At 41.0% G+C, this 17,425-nt stretch overlaps 1 protein-coding gene across 4 annotated transcripts in view; it reads right to left on the bottom strand.

Annotated features, from left to right (window-relative positions):
• LOC114785244 (protein kinase C alpha type) overlaps positions 1-17,425 on the bottom strand; it is a 126,089-nt gene that overhangs the window by 75,619 nt on the left and 33,045 nt on the right. For 3 of the 4 annotated variants that reach the window (XM_028971197.1, XM_028971198.1, XM_028971199.1), the window contains exon 3: positions 693-775. The exons of the other annotated variant lie outside the window; for it this stretch is intronic. In XM_028971197.1, the coding sequence (XP_028827030.1) occupies positions 693-775 (83 nt within the window). The remainder of the gene's footprint in view (positions 1-692; positions 776-17,425) is intronic. 4 annotated transcript variants of the gene reach the window in all.

Below are 17,425 nucleotides of genomic sequence, written 5' to 3'. Positions count from 1 at the left end.
TGTCGGTGCTTCTGTGTTAAGACCAGTCCCATTCATACCCCAGGTTCAAAGAACGTGAAACCGACTAGACAGGGGAGGGGCAGGGGGCTTTCTAAATACAGCCATTGTGCCTACGTGTCAGAATTAAATAAAACAGCCTCCGACATGTCCTAGTGAGGCCTGGCGCACGGAAACAGACCTCTCCATCTGCCACATTAGAACAGACACTAGTTGCTGGCCCACTGGGTGCCAGCCAGCCTGCCTGCCGGGCATCCTTTGATCCGTGGTCTGTTTCTGGTCAGAGGAGAGGCCACTGGAGACCACTGCTTCACACAGGTAATCTCGTGACATAAGAGGCCGACCAGATGGAGGAAGCAGAGCCGGGCAACCACGGGGCTCGTTCCTCACCTGCCATTGACGTCTCTTGTACGGAATGGCATTAATTGAGGCCATCTGTCTACCTGAATCAGGCACATCCCCCCACTGTTATGTCTTCTACTGTTCATTTTGAGACACTTGTTTAGTCTATAGAGCCTAGACGTGTTTTTTTTTTTTTTTTTTTTTTGATAGTTTAACACACACGACGTGTAATATTTATTGCAGATGCCTGGGTGTGACCTCGGCAAAGATCGGGCCAGGATGGTACATTATCCTTGTGGTCAATGAGGAAAGAGACAAGAAAGGTAACCTGCACACCAACGACAGTTACTCACATCTGTATCTGGACCCTTATCTGCTCCAGGGCAGCAGAATGAGACAAATTCATGGCAGCGCTTGTGAACCACGAAGCAGCACACTGTTGAGGAGAGAGAGAGAGAGAGACGAAAGAACGTTAGCATGTCCAGAGAAAGACACAGTGCTACGAACAGATGACACGCAACATTAACGGTCAACCCGGAACCTCAAAACCAAAGGCATGCAGCAGTTTGGCAGCAGTGATGAAATGCACCGACCAGAGAGGAAAAAGCCTCAGGCGCTGACCCGGGGCTGCTGGGTCCTGCTTAAACAGTATGATGGATCCAGTTTACTTGTATCGCCTAAGGGCTCAAAAGCATGGCTAACGCCCTGTTCTTAGCCTGGAGACATTTTTTTTCTATGGAAAAGCAGTTCCTAGTCATACAACTGTCAATTCCTGGGCACACATTTGCTCAACGCACATTGGATGAAAGATGACCCTGTCGTGACAAGGTTGTTTGAATAATGGCGGATCGATTTCCCACACGGATGTAAGACTGTTTACTTGGGGCCAATGTACATTAACCATGAGAGGGAAACAGAGGAACCCCCGCAGATCGATATGGCATTGACCGGACTCAGGACGTCGGCATGGACTTGGTCCGGGTCCATTCACATTAACCCAGGCACCCAAAGTTAAATAACTGCAAAAATACAGAAAAGGAAACCAAATTTCTCGCAGCTGCACAGACAACTCTGTCTAGTAACTCATGCAGCCACCGACCATTGCAAAAATGTTAACCCTAATAAGGGCTGTCAAAAAAATTGACAAATGAAAGTTTTTACATGTTTAATGCCACCAATAAATGCTTTTTTACATAACACAATAACATGCACAAAATGTCCTTTAGTTTGTTTGGCAGTAGCTACGAAGAATAATGTCCTGAGGGGAGTTTTCTCTTGTCAGGAAGGACACTTTACTTGTAAACAGGTGCATTCAGTCTTAGAAACAAACCAGTCAAACAAGACTGAAGCAATCGCCACATCTCTTCAATGAACACTGGTGCCACCTGCGTGATGATAGTAGGAGACCAATCACCAATGGGCAAAATGGTGAAATGCTAATGCTGTTCACCGAAATGGTAGTCTTACAACTCTTGGCGTAGCTCAAAGTGTCCTTCCTGGTGGGGACTGGGTGTTAACCGTAGCTATAAATGAGTTTAAATGAGTACTGCTGCTGAATGCGACAGTTGATACATACTGGGGGTGTCAAAAATAACTGATATAACCAATGCTATTTTTGAGGCCTGCATTAGTTTATAACTAGCTGACGCCAAAAATTGTAATGTGTGCTTTCTGATTAATTCGTTTCTCGTTTCTATTTAATGGAATATGAAATAATAGCTTTTAAAGGGCGTTACCAGGTTCAAATCCCACTTACTACCATTGTGTCCCTGAGCAAGACACTTAACCTTAAGTTGCTCCAGGGAGACTGTCCCTGTAACTGCTGATTGTAAGTCACTCTGGATAAGGGCGTCTGATAAATAATGTAAATGTAAATGTACTGTAACTGTTCGCAACCAGGTAGCTCTATCTAGTGGTGCTTCCCTATATGACACTGGACACAGGGTTTAAATCTGTATTTTTGTATCTGAAACTGATTATCATCATTATGGAAGCATTATGAAATTCCAATTAAAAAAAAACATCTTAAACAGTTTTAAATATTTAAAGTCAGAATGAAGCATGATGCAGGATAAAGGATGATTTTCATGCAGAATGATCCCTTATCTGCACACAAGGCATCAACTGCCTCATAAGGAGGGAATTAGGGAATGTCAGGGGAACTTTTCATGGGCCCTGGATGTTCTGCGATGACCTTATCATTATGTCTATGTCAGGGCAGAATGAATTAACATAGACGTAACAACGTAAAGTGAACATTTTTTTTTTACATTGCAACAGATCTTGGGGTCTTTCAGACAGTGCAAACACCTCCCAGGTGAACAGTGATAACGATTTTCCCTCTGACTAGCGCACCATTCCAACATATTTAACAAAGTCTCAAAAGGTGGGTCCACAATGAATTGGCCATCATTGTCGGTTCAATGCCACTCAATCTTGGTGAATAGAGGCGAGTCATTCTGGCTGAATGTGTTTTGTGCAGAAAGAGCGTTGTTCGAATGTGGGCAGATGGAACTTGGATGCATTTAAATTATACACCTGTGGGGCGACATTTCCAGAAACTCCCACTTTTGTGGCAGCCCACATGGGGTGTTTCATATGACCAAACCCTCATTCTTTTAAATTATCATAATTTTCTGCCTAATTTTCAGTTATATATAACTATATAAGCCAGATTGATGGCAATTTGTAACCAGACTAGGATAACAGTAAGCTTATTAGACAGATTTTATTAATTATAGTTGTTATTATACATCTGTTGGTAATTAATATGGCACCCTGGAAATGATGTGTATTATTTAAGAGTGTAAAAGGCATTCAATGGAAAAAATGTAACGCCTACAAATTTGAAGGCCAAAGATTCATCCTTGGGCATCATACGCAGTTGCTGAGATGTAAACTACAACCAGGATCTCAGTCTCTGTTCCATTGATATTGGCAGTATCTCACTTCATTAGTTACCAGAGTGGCACTGACGGGGGTGGGGGGGCTGTTGCCAAGGGAACGGTAATTACATAATCATAATAAATTAAAAACCCTGTTTCTCATATCTCCAACAGAACCACAGAGGGGAAAGGCTGGAGATGATATCAGTTCATGTCCACAGTTTCGAAACTCGTACATTTCACGCTGCAAATAAGTGGACCAGAAGGAGGCTCACACATAAACAGTGGCAATAACAAGGCAGATTTAACGAGGGAGTGGCTGTTAATGACCCTTACAAGCAGACGACAGCTCTGGGGGCTGCAGCATATGGGGTGAGCCATGCTCGACACTTCCCGTTAAGCTCAATTACTCAGAATGGCTGATGGAGACTCATTCCACTTTATAAAAAATTGTGATGAACAGAAATAAATCATAAAAAGATAAAAATATACTGTGCATTTGGTACAATGACATTATATTTGTGAGCATAAATATATAGTCTTCCTTCCTTCTTTAATGCAGTACTTTCAATGGACCTAAACCTATCAAATTATGAACATCTGACTATACCCTGAATGTGCAGATTAGTTAAAAAATATATATATATATATTCCCTGTCATAAAAAGTATTTAAAATATAAATTTGAATTTAAATTTGAATAACGTTTGTGTTTTACAACAATTTTAAGTGGTTACGCATGTTCATCGTGTTCTTATACTCGTTTCAGTGACATGAACATGCAGTTCCGGCTCTCAAGATCACCTTAACAACTCCAAACAACACATTACAGTAAATTAATAATACGAGTTTATAAATTGCACCAAAAAAAAAGCCTGTGATTAATTCCTTACGTAATGTCTCAAAATTATGATTAAAATGTTTGGATTGAGGCTCATGAACGCATTTTACTGGAAACCACAAAGAAATGATATCTGTGTAAATGCATCTAGTATTGAGTCAGTACAAATTAAACAGGAATATAGTTGGAGAAAGATTTTTCCAATATCATTAAAAAGTTGTCTTTGATCAAGGAACCAAACAAGGGTTCAATAAAGGGATTAACACAACTAAGCGCCTTGTAAAAAACTGGTGAATAATGCCACACAATCAGCTTAACAAGAAAAGAGAAGCACAGACAGGGAAAATCCTTTGACAAGGTCTCAGCAAATGAACATGTGTACATGCTAAGAAGGGCTGCCTCCCAAAATTCCATCTGGATGCAGTCAACACATTTCATTGTGGCGATATAAGACCACGGCATTCATATTTTACATTTACAGCATTTATCAGACGCCCTTGTCCAGAGAATCAGTAGTTACAGGGACAGTCCCACCCTGGAGACACTATGGGTTAAGTGTTCCGCTCATGGACACAATAGTAAGTAAGTGGAGATTAAATCTGTGTCTTCTCTTTCATAGACGAGTGTCTTACCCACTAGGCTAAGACAAGGGAAATATGCAGAGGTAGAATTAAAAAGGTGAAAAAATAATACATATTACATGATGTTATGATATGTATACTGAAGGAATATGACCTTGCGTGACCTGTCATGCTGTTGCTTGAAAGGAAAAGTAACACTTTGGCTGTCGGCCTATTGGGTGGCTGCGAAGCGACACACATGGCTAGGGGGAATACTGACGATGCGGGGGTCACATGTCTCTCTCAAACCTGTCTGTCATTCTCGCCACAGCTGAACATGACAGGAGTCTTCAGCCCGTGGACTGCGTCTGAATGCATGGGTCAAAAATGAGCTAAATATATCCAAATGAATATGAAAATGTACAGTATAGTGGTGGGGGGGGGGGGCATGGAATAATACCAAAAGGAAAATAACTGAGTCATTTTCAAACCAACAGCGTATTTGTTTTTGCACAGTCTTCTGCCAATCCCCCCCCCGTGGATTATTAATCACGAAACACAATCATGGCTAATTCATAGAGTCAGATAACTGTCTGCTGACGCTCCCGTTAGCAGAGCTTGATGAAAAAAGGAACGTTTTAAGTCGACAATTGACCCTCGGCTTCCTAGGGACTCTCATTTGGCGAGAGTGGGCTAATGGGTTATTCCCGGCGAGTGTGTGTTGGTAGATCGCCACAGGAGTGACAGATTCATGCATTATGGAAACCTAACAAGAACGACTGAGTCACGCTAACTACTGCACTGCGGCCCAAAGACTCTGCATTTTTAACTCATTTCCTCAGTTCTGATATATTCAATTACGTAGAACACTAATATGCATCCGTAGGTCACTCATCTTAAAAAAAGTTCTTTAACACAATTATGAACTACAAACATTATGAACCGTGGTAATGTCCAAAACTTCAGTACTATTGATTATGACTAAATGAATTATCTTCGTAGTAATTATTTAATATGGTATAGCAGAGTAAAGGCAACAAAAAATACTGTGTTTTGAGTCAATCACATGTAATCATCATGTGTCATTATATCTAGGACTGTCATTGTGTTAATATGAGTAACTTCAAAGTTTCTTCCTATGAATCATACATAAACACACTGGTAATGTGTATATTAGGGATTTATTTATAAATAACATTGCCATTAAAAGGTGTCATCTATATTATATGACATGGAATTACTTAATCATACACAGCCAGAGAAGTGTCTGAGGCCTAAGGTATGAAATCATGAAGACTGTCATACATTAATGTCATAAGAAATGTGTCTAATCTGATTTGTATGTTTGCAATGTAATCGCAGTTGCACAGTTCAGATTCGTACCCAATTTATTTCTATATACATTTTCCTACATTTCCTGTTCTGGGCGAGAGCATTATCCTGTAATACCGCAGGATAAACAGGCAGCTCAAGGAAAAAAAATTAAATACCTGATGCTGTAAACGCAGATTACATGTGTTCAATAATTTTCTTTAACTATTCAATACTTCATGCGGTTAATGATGAAAAATGTACAGAATCACCAACAGTTTAATAAGGTTTTTTTTATATAAAATGACAGCTGTGGTCTCTGTCTTTTCAGCTGGCGAGTCGCAATTCAATTACACGCCTTCCTGCAGGTGTTCCGCTACATGCCGCCTTCACAATGACAACACCGGAGAATCCAATTTGGGCAGCCACGTTTCCGAGCGAGCTTCTAATGAGTCGTCCCAAACCTGTCAGACGCTAAATTAGTTGCGTTGAAATAAAGCGGCAAAAAGCACTTGCCAAACTGTGGACTGTCAAATACATCCAACGTCTTACCTGTTCTGATGGGAGATTTCAATCGTACAAAGAACTGTGTCTAAAAGCAAAGTTTGTGTTTTAATTTTTCATCTCATAGACACAACGGTAGTAAGGACCTGTAACATTATGATCATGGGTACATATTCTGGTATATATTTACTACATATAATTCCACATTAATACTAGGGATGATCATTGTCGTACAGAAATTAATTCAGAAAAGATTTAAATCAATTAACAGCCCAAGTAGATATATATAAATAGACAAAACAAAACAGTAGCCAAGGTAAGTAAAGATGCAAAAAATGATGTACAGATTTCGATGCAGATGTAGAACAAAAGGTGTGTTCTTACTGAAAATGAAATGTTTTCACAAAGATCAAGAAAATGATCTTTGCTTTTTTCTTTCTACACTTAAAACCAGTATTAATAGTAATAATAATATTAATATTCTCCCAGGCAGAATACAGTTTGTGAGTCTGTAAGTTTAAGTGCAAGTTTGGGTGGAGGATTAGAAAAGTTAAAGTTATCTGAACATAAATGTCAGTAATTGGAAGTCATTTGTAAAAAGTGACTCAAGTCTGGAAGTGACCCAAATCGTCCCGTGGTGAGTGTTTCATATAAGGCCGATGGGCGGCGAGGAGGAATTCACTCACCACTCCACCTCCCTGACAGCTCCACAATCCACAAAACACAAGCAGCCAGGGGCTGAGCCAGCAGAGGAGAATTAATGACATTTTAGCTGTCAGGGATCAAGTCTCTGAGGACAGATGCACATAGAGAGAGGATGATGGCTCTGTAAAGTTGAGATGGGTATTTAACACAGTAGAACGCGATTGACAGGGTTGTCCAATCAGGCTGTAGATTAACATACCGAGACTACATCTTTCCGTCCTTACAGTGCAGAACACCACGTTTGCAGAAGCCCTAATCCAGCGTGATTTACAATCAGTAGTTACAGACAGTCCCCCTGCTCACACAATGGTACTAAGTGGGGTTTGAACCTGGGTCTTCTGGTTCATAGGTGAGTGTGTTACCCACTAGGCTACTACCACCTTCCAGGGAAACACTTTCTTAATCTCATGAACACACTCATCTAATTTGGGACTTAATCAATGTTCCATTAGTTTATTAGTGATGCACATCCCCTTGAAAGTTAGCATTTGCAGCAGGTATGTGAGACATTAACCAATTGTGTCTATAAGAAGACGCTTGCACACTCTCATGCTCAGCAAATGACCCTGATTAGTGATTCTGGGGAAGCTACGTGGACAAACAAGGGCGTCTCTAAAATGTCTCTAAATCCACAGGTCAACTTTGTTGTCATGAGATGAGGCTGCAATTTGATGGCAGTCCAGCAGAGGGCATGTGGGTGGCCACAAATAAAAATAAAAAGACTTGTGATCATTCAAAACTTTGGGTGCCCATTGACAGAAACAACTTGACCAGGAACAGGAGTATTCAGCAGTTATCCAATGCTTGTTTCTCCTGCAAACGTTTGGATGTCAGACACTCCACACATACAATGAGGGAAACAGAGAACAACAGGAAGAAACAAGGTCTTGTGGTTCTCATATATATCGCTGTGAAAAACAGGCCCTGTATGTAGCTCTATAATGTGTATAACACCAAATTTGGAAAAAATGACTAAACAGCGAGTTCAAAAAATGTTTTGGCTTATTAAACATTACGTCTTTGGTATAAAATCATGTGATGTCAAAGTTTTTTTTTTGGATCTCAAGGTCTGGGCATTTCCTTTTCTGTGATTGGAGTTGACGATAAAATCAGCAAATAATTAGTAATCAATTTTCTTGATCTGTATGGTAATCAGTTGTGTGTTCCTACCATGTGACACATTTTCATGGCAATCCTGGCCAGATTGGCTGCTTGGAGGTAAAGATTCTCACGATCACAACAGTCCACATGGGCATCATTGAGAGACTCCTGACCAGTCACATTGCCAACTTCAATGACTCCAAAGGGTCATATTCATCTCTAGCAATGAGGCCGATTTCTCCCAATCTTCTGCCACGTGGAAAAACGTTCTGCTGGAGCAGAGGAGGAGCTTCCTTCCCTCAAGCAATCCGGGTCGGGAACTCCATCCACCTTGTACTCTCCACATTCTGCTCTGTCCCCCTCCATTAATCTCTGGACATTGTTCATTCAGTGACCATATGGACCATGGACCTCTTGTTGGAGACCATCGTAGAGCCTTAGGAAATGAAGTTACAGGAGCAGTTCTTTTCGGTTTTGTGAGCCATGAGAACAGATGGCAGAATGTGATAGAGAGAGGGGACAGTCTGAGATCAGCATCGTCAAGTGAATTACAACCAAATTGATTTTGCAATCAATGAAATGTAATCTGGGCCGGAATCGATGGCTGCCCTTCATCACTGTTTAGACACACAAATCAAATGGCACAATCATCCCCCACCACTTTCCAACGGAAAAGCGTTCAGCAACGCAATTATAGTAGGAGGAGGCCTGAGAAAAGGTCTGTGCTGGTGTGTCACTCGCTTATTATGACGTGAGATTTTTGGTGAAAGCTGGGGTGTGAATGTGGCTTATACTGAGGACACCGCACTCGCCCTGGTTTTTAACTGAGAAAGAACTCTGTCCATATTAAACATTTTCCTACATTAAGTACAGAAGTATGGAAGGCCAACTTGCTACTTTGAGAATATAAATGCATGAGCTTTGACAATCATGGCCACATTAAGTGCATTATGGGTAACCGTCAAACATTGGACACCTCCCACCACCACTGGAAAACAGTGACAAACTTGTTGGAACGGGGAACACAGCATCGTACAAAAAGGGCACACGTTCAGTTTCTTAAGTCATGTGAGCAAAGAAAAGCAGCAGATTCTCTGGCAGGAGCGACCTGTCAACTTTCACGCCCCAGGCAAGACAGGTTTTCCCAGGATCCTACAGGAACGCCCGGTTTCCTGATTCAGCAACAGCCAGTGATGGATGATGTGCAGCTTGTCAGTGTGTCACTAAGCAGCAGTCATTATAAAAAATAAAAAGTAGTAGCACATAGTAGGAATTTCTGAAGACCACTGTGAACATTTTATACAGCAGAACACCACAAAGCTCCACTGCATTAGTTAATATTAAGGCATAAAATACCATTTTAGGATTTTCTGTATTCAGTTCAGAGTTTACATGAAAAATATTGCCAGAAATATTTAAACACTATGCGTGTTCATACTTTATCATGCAGTCCGTCCAGGTTTAAAAATGACTTTCTTGAAACAGGTTAGGTGTCATGCTCGCTGTCAGTACCCAGTCATATCCACGCCTGCGGTGGTCCGGATCGGGCACCGACACTGCGCACTACATTTAGTAAACCCGGAAGTGCGCAGAAACCAGCGTTATTTTATTTATTCGGTGTTCAGTATTTTTAAGACCTTAAAACTCTAGATTTAAGAATTTCTAGTCATTTTTAATGATATTTAAGCCTTGTTTTTTATTGGAAAATTGCATACCTAATATGTATACATTTTTAATATTTGTAAGTTTTAAAAATTCCTCAATATCCACTTTTAATATGCTGTACAATTGTGCCTATGAGTCATTGTCGGCAGAGATTAAATCTGATATTTGCTGACTTTTTACACACAATGACTGTGCAGTTCATCCTGAACTGAATAATTTCTGGTGAGGTCTCTGTTTTCTTGTGTTGCTTTGAGAACCCTGGATTATGGTCTGAAAAAAGTTATTACTTTTCAATTGAATTTTATAACACAGGCAGTCTCAGCAAGATTCATGTCCAGTGTCCAGTTGATATGGCGGTAGTCCAATCTGCCATAAATAAGTAGAGCGTGGGCCCATTTCCCTTTGAACTGCGACTAGACGGGCAGAACTAAATCCCTTAATGGCGGGCCTTCATTTACAAAGCGCTCTCGACACTCAGACAATCAGCCACTGTGTGGAGTGTGGGAAAATAAGAGGCTGCGGAGTTATTTCATGAAATACTACGTTCAGAGAAAACAAAACAGTTCAAATTGAATATCTATATATTCACTATCAATTACTGCTTACTTTTTATGCAAATGGGGGGATGGGCACTATTCTAATAAAGATATTCAAATTTCTACTTTTTTTTTTTTTTCTTTTCACAAAATTCTCATTGCGCTGTGGTCCCGGCTCACAAACCTCCTAACCAACATCACTGTAATAAAATAAAATGTATACTATTTATGCCTCCGCTGATAAATCAGTGGTCTGTATACTCTTTACTGTGCTTGTTCTTGATGTAGGGAAGGAAGCAGTAGAGGCTGAAGAACAAACGTTGATGGACAGTCAATTTTTACTGTAACAGGGTGGTAGTTGCCAATATAAACCAGAAAACCACTAAGTCACAGGTTCAATTCCCACCTACTAAAACTGCATAACTGCATCTACATAACTTTTCTGTTTATGCAATGCTACATAAGATTTAATACTTCTGCTAATACCATTTTTTTTACTGTGTAACATTTGTAGCATAAATAAACTCTCCTCATAAACATTTCATTGTTTATGAAAATATTATGAAATTATTTAAATATTTTCTTAATGCAAATCAGCAAAGTGTCCTTACTTTGACAGATCAGTCATGTCATGTCACTGATCTTGTTCAGGACATTAACATTGAAATATAAGAGCAAACACACAGACACACACATACAGCTCTGGAGCTGCTCCACTGAGCATGTGGTAGGCATGTCATAACACCCACCATTACACTACTGACAAGGTGACAACGCGCTACGCCACTTCCCAGTCTCGCGTGCAGTCGTACGAGTCCTGCTGGGGCGGGGTCTGTGTTTACCAAGTCTATTGTGATTCAGTCCTCTAAAATTGTGCTAATGGCCCTAAATATTTGACTTCAAACATGGCCAGTGATATGGAGCTTGTCACTGCCCTGCATAGCAAAATGTCCACACACACGCACACACACACTACACATGTATATATATGTCAGTAGGAGTACAGGAAGTGCAGGGCTGATCTGTATGAATCTTTCTGCAACAGATTGAATGGGACGTCAAGACACATGGAGAATCAAGAGAACCCCCTGAAAACCCCATTATCTGAACACACAAACAAAATAAAAATAATAAATGACAGATCCCATCCCTGTAAAATAAGACACATTGAGGGGGAACAGAAGTTTCCATAGCATGACGTCCCAATCAACGCCCACTGAAAAAGGTGAATTTACTCTTTTTTTCACACTTTAAAGAAAGCATTCAATCTTTGCATATTAGCATTTATACCACATCTAACATTACCTTTGACCTATGCATAATGAAAGTTATTATAAATGTGTGTGTGTGTTGCTACTCTTCTACTACTGTTTTTTGCGGGTGTCACAGTTACTGCGGAAATTAAGTCTCAGCATGTTAAAAGCTGCTGCTATATGAAACTACACACCTGTACACAAGACAAAACAAGTGGTAGTCTGGTGATGTCCTAATTTAAATATCCAAATAGGACACATAGCAACTCCCCAGCCCATCAGCACAGATATTTCAGGGAGTAATGCTAACAATATGGGTGTGTAACTAAAGTGAAAGTGAGGACAGTGTGTGGGGACTGAACCAGTCAATCTGGATAAGGCCATCTGATCAATGCTGTAAATGTAAATTTGAAAGTGATTGGTTTTGTCATTGTGATACACTGCAGCATGACAAAAGCCATACAAGCAGTTTGAGAATGTCATGTGATGCACCGGACACAGAAAACTAGTCTCACTTGCTACAACCAATTTCCACAATAAAATTTTGTGAACTCTATTAGCATTCGGAAAAAATTATTGCCCCAGATATTTCAATGTATCATGGGTGTCAAAACTATAAAATAATGTTCATGCAATACCAATTTATGCAACTAAAATTACCAAGATTTTGTGATGCACAGGGGAACAATGTCACCGGTCTATAAAAGCTACACAAGTGCTGTTAAATTTAACATATGATTGCCAGTACTAAGAGTTAAAATGAGGTGCAATGTTTTAATGAAGTCTGATCCTTATTCAGTGTAACATATATCAATGTCATACTGGTTTGACATGATAAGGAAGAAGGAAGCACACGCACAATGTCACGAGACAGGGGTTTATATACATATACACTATAGACATCTGCGCATAATCACAGGGGAGACATCAAGTAACAATGACCCGACAGGGAACAGACACAAACAGGGCAGCTTTATACAATCAGACACAGGTGAAAACAATCAGGAAACCTGGCAACACAGGATGAACATGAAACTCCCCTGCCCCTGCCGAACAGGATCCTGACAATAGACTGAACTTTGACTGTCTGGGTTATGATAATAATTGAATTTCAATTATTTGAATATCATTGAAATTAGTAAAAATTTCACATTGAGGGGAAACCTTCAGTTTTTTTAAATACATTTTTAAATACATAACATTAAATGTTATTACACATTATCTAAGTACTCATCTTAAATATTAGGATAATATTAATATAAGTGCTAATATAACAGAATAGTTTTAGTATTTTGGTATCATTTTCTAGAGAATCCTCCTGTAGTTGCCTAATTAATACACACAAGCTCCACAGTGACACACATGAAAGTGAAAGTTATGCAATTGTCATTGTGAAACATGGTCACACAACAGGGAACACCATGTGGGGACGGAACCTTGATCAGTGGCACCATGGCCGTTCGGGATTTGAACCCACAACCTTCCAATTACGGGTCCGGTTCCTTACCCGCTAGGCCACCACTACATATACACTAAAGACATCTGCTCTTCAATAATAATGATTCAATAATCAGGTTCTAGTGTACACATGTTCTGAATTTCCTGGACAAACAAGCCTGGCTGCCCAGTGCCTCATCTTCAGCTGTCCTCTGAGCCCAAAAGGCAGAATTTCCTGTTTATCTTAAAACTGTGGCAGAGCAGCTAGTATATATTTGTGAAGCAAAATAAGGAGGGATGAGAGATGGGGGATGGGGAGGACACGGGACTGTTTTCGTCTATTAGAACCTGAATGTGAAGTGATTGTCATTGTGAAGTACAGCACACGGTGACACAACGAAATGTGTCCTCTGCTTTTAACACTCACCCTTGGTGAGCAGTGGGCAGCCATGACAGGCGCCCGGGGAGCAGTGTGTGGGGACGGGACCTTGTTCAGTGACCCGCTAGGCCACCACTGCCCCAACCTTGGTCTAGTGTGAAGAAGCACCGTAGATGTTTTGTTACATGAAACTGCAAGAATGAACAAGTAAAAATAATAATATTACAATATTTTACTAAACTATTTGAAATCCACCTGCTTATGGATCAGATGGGCTTTTCCAGTACCATTGCTCCATGTTCCAATTCTGACACTCCCATTGTAGGAGCTTTTGGTGGCAGACATGGGTCAGCAAGGTCACCCAGACCAGTTTGCAGCTACAAGGCCCATGAAAACCACAATCCGTACTTTGTGTTCCTTCAGAATCCGTATTTTGGGTCTTCAATTTCAGCAATAATAACTGTGGCATGGAAATCGTCTCATATCTATTTTTTCCTGCTTCAGCACATCAACGTCAAGGACTGACTGTTCGCATGCTGCCTAAAACCTACCCTCCCCATGACAGGTGTCATTGTTAGCGGATAATAAATGTTATTCACTTCTCCAATCAGCCACTTCACCCAGCAAGTGACAATCAGAGGTTTTGCAGAGAGTAAATGAAAGTCAGACGGGGTTCCTGATATCGGTACGTGTAGGGTATCAGCGCCCGTTTCTGTGCTGGCTGAATTCATTTTGGCGCTCCGCTAATGAACGTGCAGAACTTGCTCCATTAATCCGCCATTCCGCTATTGTTTTGTTGGACCTGCAATATCGGGAGGCATCCGTGTGCACAGAGAGAGCGCTTTCTTATTCCGTTTGTCTGAGGGCAGGCAGCAGACGGTGGGGGATAAGCGCTGTGTGAGTATCCCCACATTCTAACTTTAATGAGCCCGTACCGTGGGTCCAGCGCCGCAGGCTCATGTGAGCTCATAACACCAGACAATGGGATCCAGCCGCTTTCATTTGCAGTAAAATTATAATGGAGGCAGAGGCTGTGCAAAAGGAAAAATATAGGCCTGCTGTATGATTTCACACAGTGCTGGACAATATGGCCAATTACGGTCATGTAGTAATTTAAAGGAGGGGGGGGGCAGTCAATCTTCATCATTACAAAAGCAAATATCATTATTTTTTTTCAAGTGTGAAGGCTCACTTTTGCTCCTGAGTGAGAGAAATCAGATTGTTAATTGTAGTTTAACATTTTTTCCAAATAACAGGCATAAATAAATAAATAAAAAACCTAACAATTACCTGTAAAGTTTTATAAAGTTTTTTATAAAGTGAAGTGAAGCAGCACAGCACACGATGCACACAGTGAAATTTGTCCTCTGCATTTAACCCATCACCCTGAGTGAGCAGTGGGCAGCCATGACAGGCACCCGGGGAGCAGTGTGTGGGGATGGTGCTTTGCTCAGTGGCACCTCAGTGGCACCTTGGCAACCTTCTGATTACGGGGCCGCTTCCTTAACCGCTAGGCCACCACTGCCCCTAGGGGTAATAAAAGGAAGCACGATCTGGTTAAGAACATTCAGGTCGGTAATTAAGTATAGACTTTAAAGATATTACATTGGCCTTTTTAATTCATCACTGCCTCAAAAATTCTTAAAGAAACATTTTCTTTCATAATCAATATTTCTGTGGTTAGGGGTGATAGTAGCCTAGTAGGTAAGACACTCGCCTATGACCCAAAAGGTCCAGGTTCAAACCCCACTTACTACCATTGTGTACTACCACTTTACTTTACTTTATCCAGAGCAACTTACAAGAGGAAGACACCAGCAATTCTAGTTCGATTTCTATAGAATATTGAGTTTACAAACTAAGAGCCCTGATATGGCTCAACTTGTCAGCGAGGAGCATGCTCAGAGATTGTTAGGTGCTAGACGAAGAAAAATTATAATGGATTTTGTATTGTTTGTGCAATGTGTACGCATGTGTGTGTGTGTTAGATTTGCCTATAATACTTTTTGAACAAGAGGGTTTTCACCTGCTTCTTAAAAGTGGTGGTAGTCTCGGCTAGTCGTGTGGAGGAGGGCAGGTTGTTCCACCAGCCAGGGTCAACAACGGAGAACAGAGTTGATTGGAATCGGAGACCCCGTGAAGAAGGAATTTTTAGTCTCATTTCATTTGCTGATCTGAGAGAGCGTGCAGGAGTGTAGCTAGGTAGTATTGTGTTGATGTAGGAGGGCGCAGTTCCATTTACAGCCCTGTAGGCAAGCATCAAGGATTTGAACTCAATGCGAGCAGCAACCGGGAGCCAGTGGAGAGAGGTGAGAAGAGGTGTAACATGGGTGTATTTTGGCTGATTGAAGATGAGACGGGCTGCCATATTTTGGATCATCTGGAGTGGTTTTATGGTGACTGCAGAGGCTCCAGCCAGGAGAGAGTTACAATAGTCGAGTTTGGAGATGACCATTGCCTGGACGAGGAGCTGCGTAGCCTGTTGTGAGAGAAAAGGCCGAATCTTGCGAATGTTGTAGAGAGTGAACCTGCAGGATCTGGAGATCGCAGCAACATGATGGTTCAAACTCAGTTTGTCATCTATCCAAACGCCAAGGCTTTTTGCAGATGCCGTGGGCGTTAACAGTAGCGAGCCAATTTGAATTGAAAGGTTTTGCTGAGGGGAATTGTTGCCCGGAAAGATCAGAATCTCGGTTTTGGATAGGTTGAGTTGGAGGTGTCGCTCAGACATCCATGTCGATATGTCTGAGAAACAGGCCGAAATTTTTGTTGCTATAGTAGCATCTTCTGGTGGGAATGACAGATAGAGCTGGGTGTCATCAGCATAAGAGTTAACCCTGAGTGTGTCCAGAGGATAAGGGCGTCTGATAAATGGCATAAATGTGCTGGAAAATAGTTATGCCTAAAACTAAAATTATTGTAACTGCAAAGAACAAATTGTTTAAGTAGTACTTTTACATTGGCAAGAAATTACACCAAAACACATATTCGAGCTTTGTTTGAATTGTTGGTGAATCCTAGGTGTCTAAGAATACTCACCATTTTCAAACTGATGAGTACAAAACTGTTTATAATATGGTGTTCAATAAATGAGATGAAACTAGTACAAGTAATAGTCATAATTTGTGTTATATGTGTGTATATACTTCAGGCTTTTGCCCACAGCCCAATCACCTGAGCTCTGGTTGATCATCTGCTGCCCACTCAAGCTGGTGCCACTGGATTTTAATTGGAGCACCGCATCTACAGTCATGTGGTTGTCACGCCTGCGGTGTTCCTTCTAATAGTGTTGTCATTTAAATGTGTTTTCTCAACACACAACTGCGGTCTCTAATTGACATGGGCTATCATCTGGATTTGGGATTCTGCATTGTTGGGTCAGGCAGGGCACGGATAAATTATATGCGGGCATATTGTTATTTAGTATGTATGTGCATTTATGCAACAAGTGGACACCTAGCATTATATTCCACTCAGCTGTGCTGTAATACGATTTTAATTTGAGGGACCACTTACAGTGATATATGACTGCTCACTAGCTGTCGTTAAACACAAAACCCCCCAAAAAAAGAGTCTTCAAGTGCCAAATGTCTGGCTGACTTCTAATTGGTTGACACTGAATTTGTTCGAATGAAAGCAATTTAAAAAAAGAATACTTCAGCTGCAATATTACCAATCAGTCACAGGGTAAAATAAAGAGACCCTTACACATACTGAGAGATATAAATATATTTATATTGGCTAGTTGGTCTAGGGGTATGATTCTCACATAGTGTGAGAGAGGTTCCGGGTTCAAATCCTGGACGAGCCCGTTACGAAGAGGACAGTGCCATGCTTTTGGGGCAGTGGTGGCCTAGCGGCCCCATGATCAGAAGGTTGCCGGTTCGCCAAGGAGCCACTGAGCAAAAGC

The sequence above is a fragment of the Denticeps clupeoides genome, chromosome 3 (assembly GCF_900700375.1).
Source record: "Denticeps clupeoides chromosome 3, fDenClu1.1, whole genome shotgun sequence".
Lineage (NCBI taxonomy): Eukaryota > Metazoa > Chordata > Actinopteri > Clupeiformes > Denticipitidae > Denticeps > Denticeps clupeoides.
The sequence above is the reverse complement of the archived record's forward strand: the minus strand, read 5'-3'. Positions and strand labels throughout refer to the sequence as shown.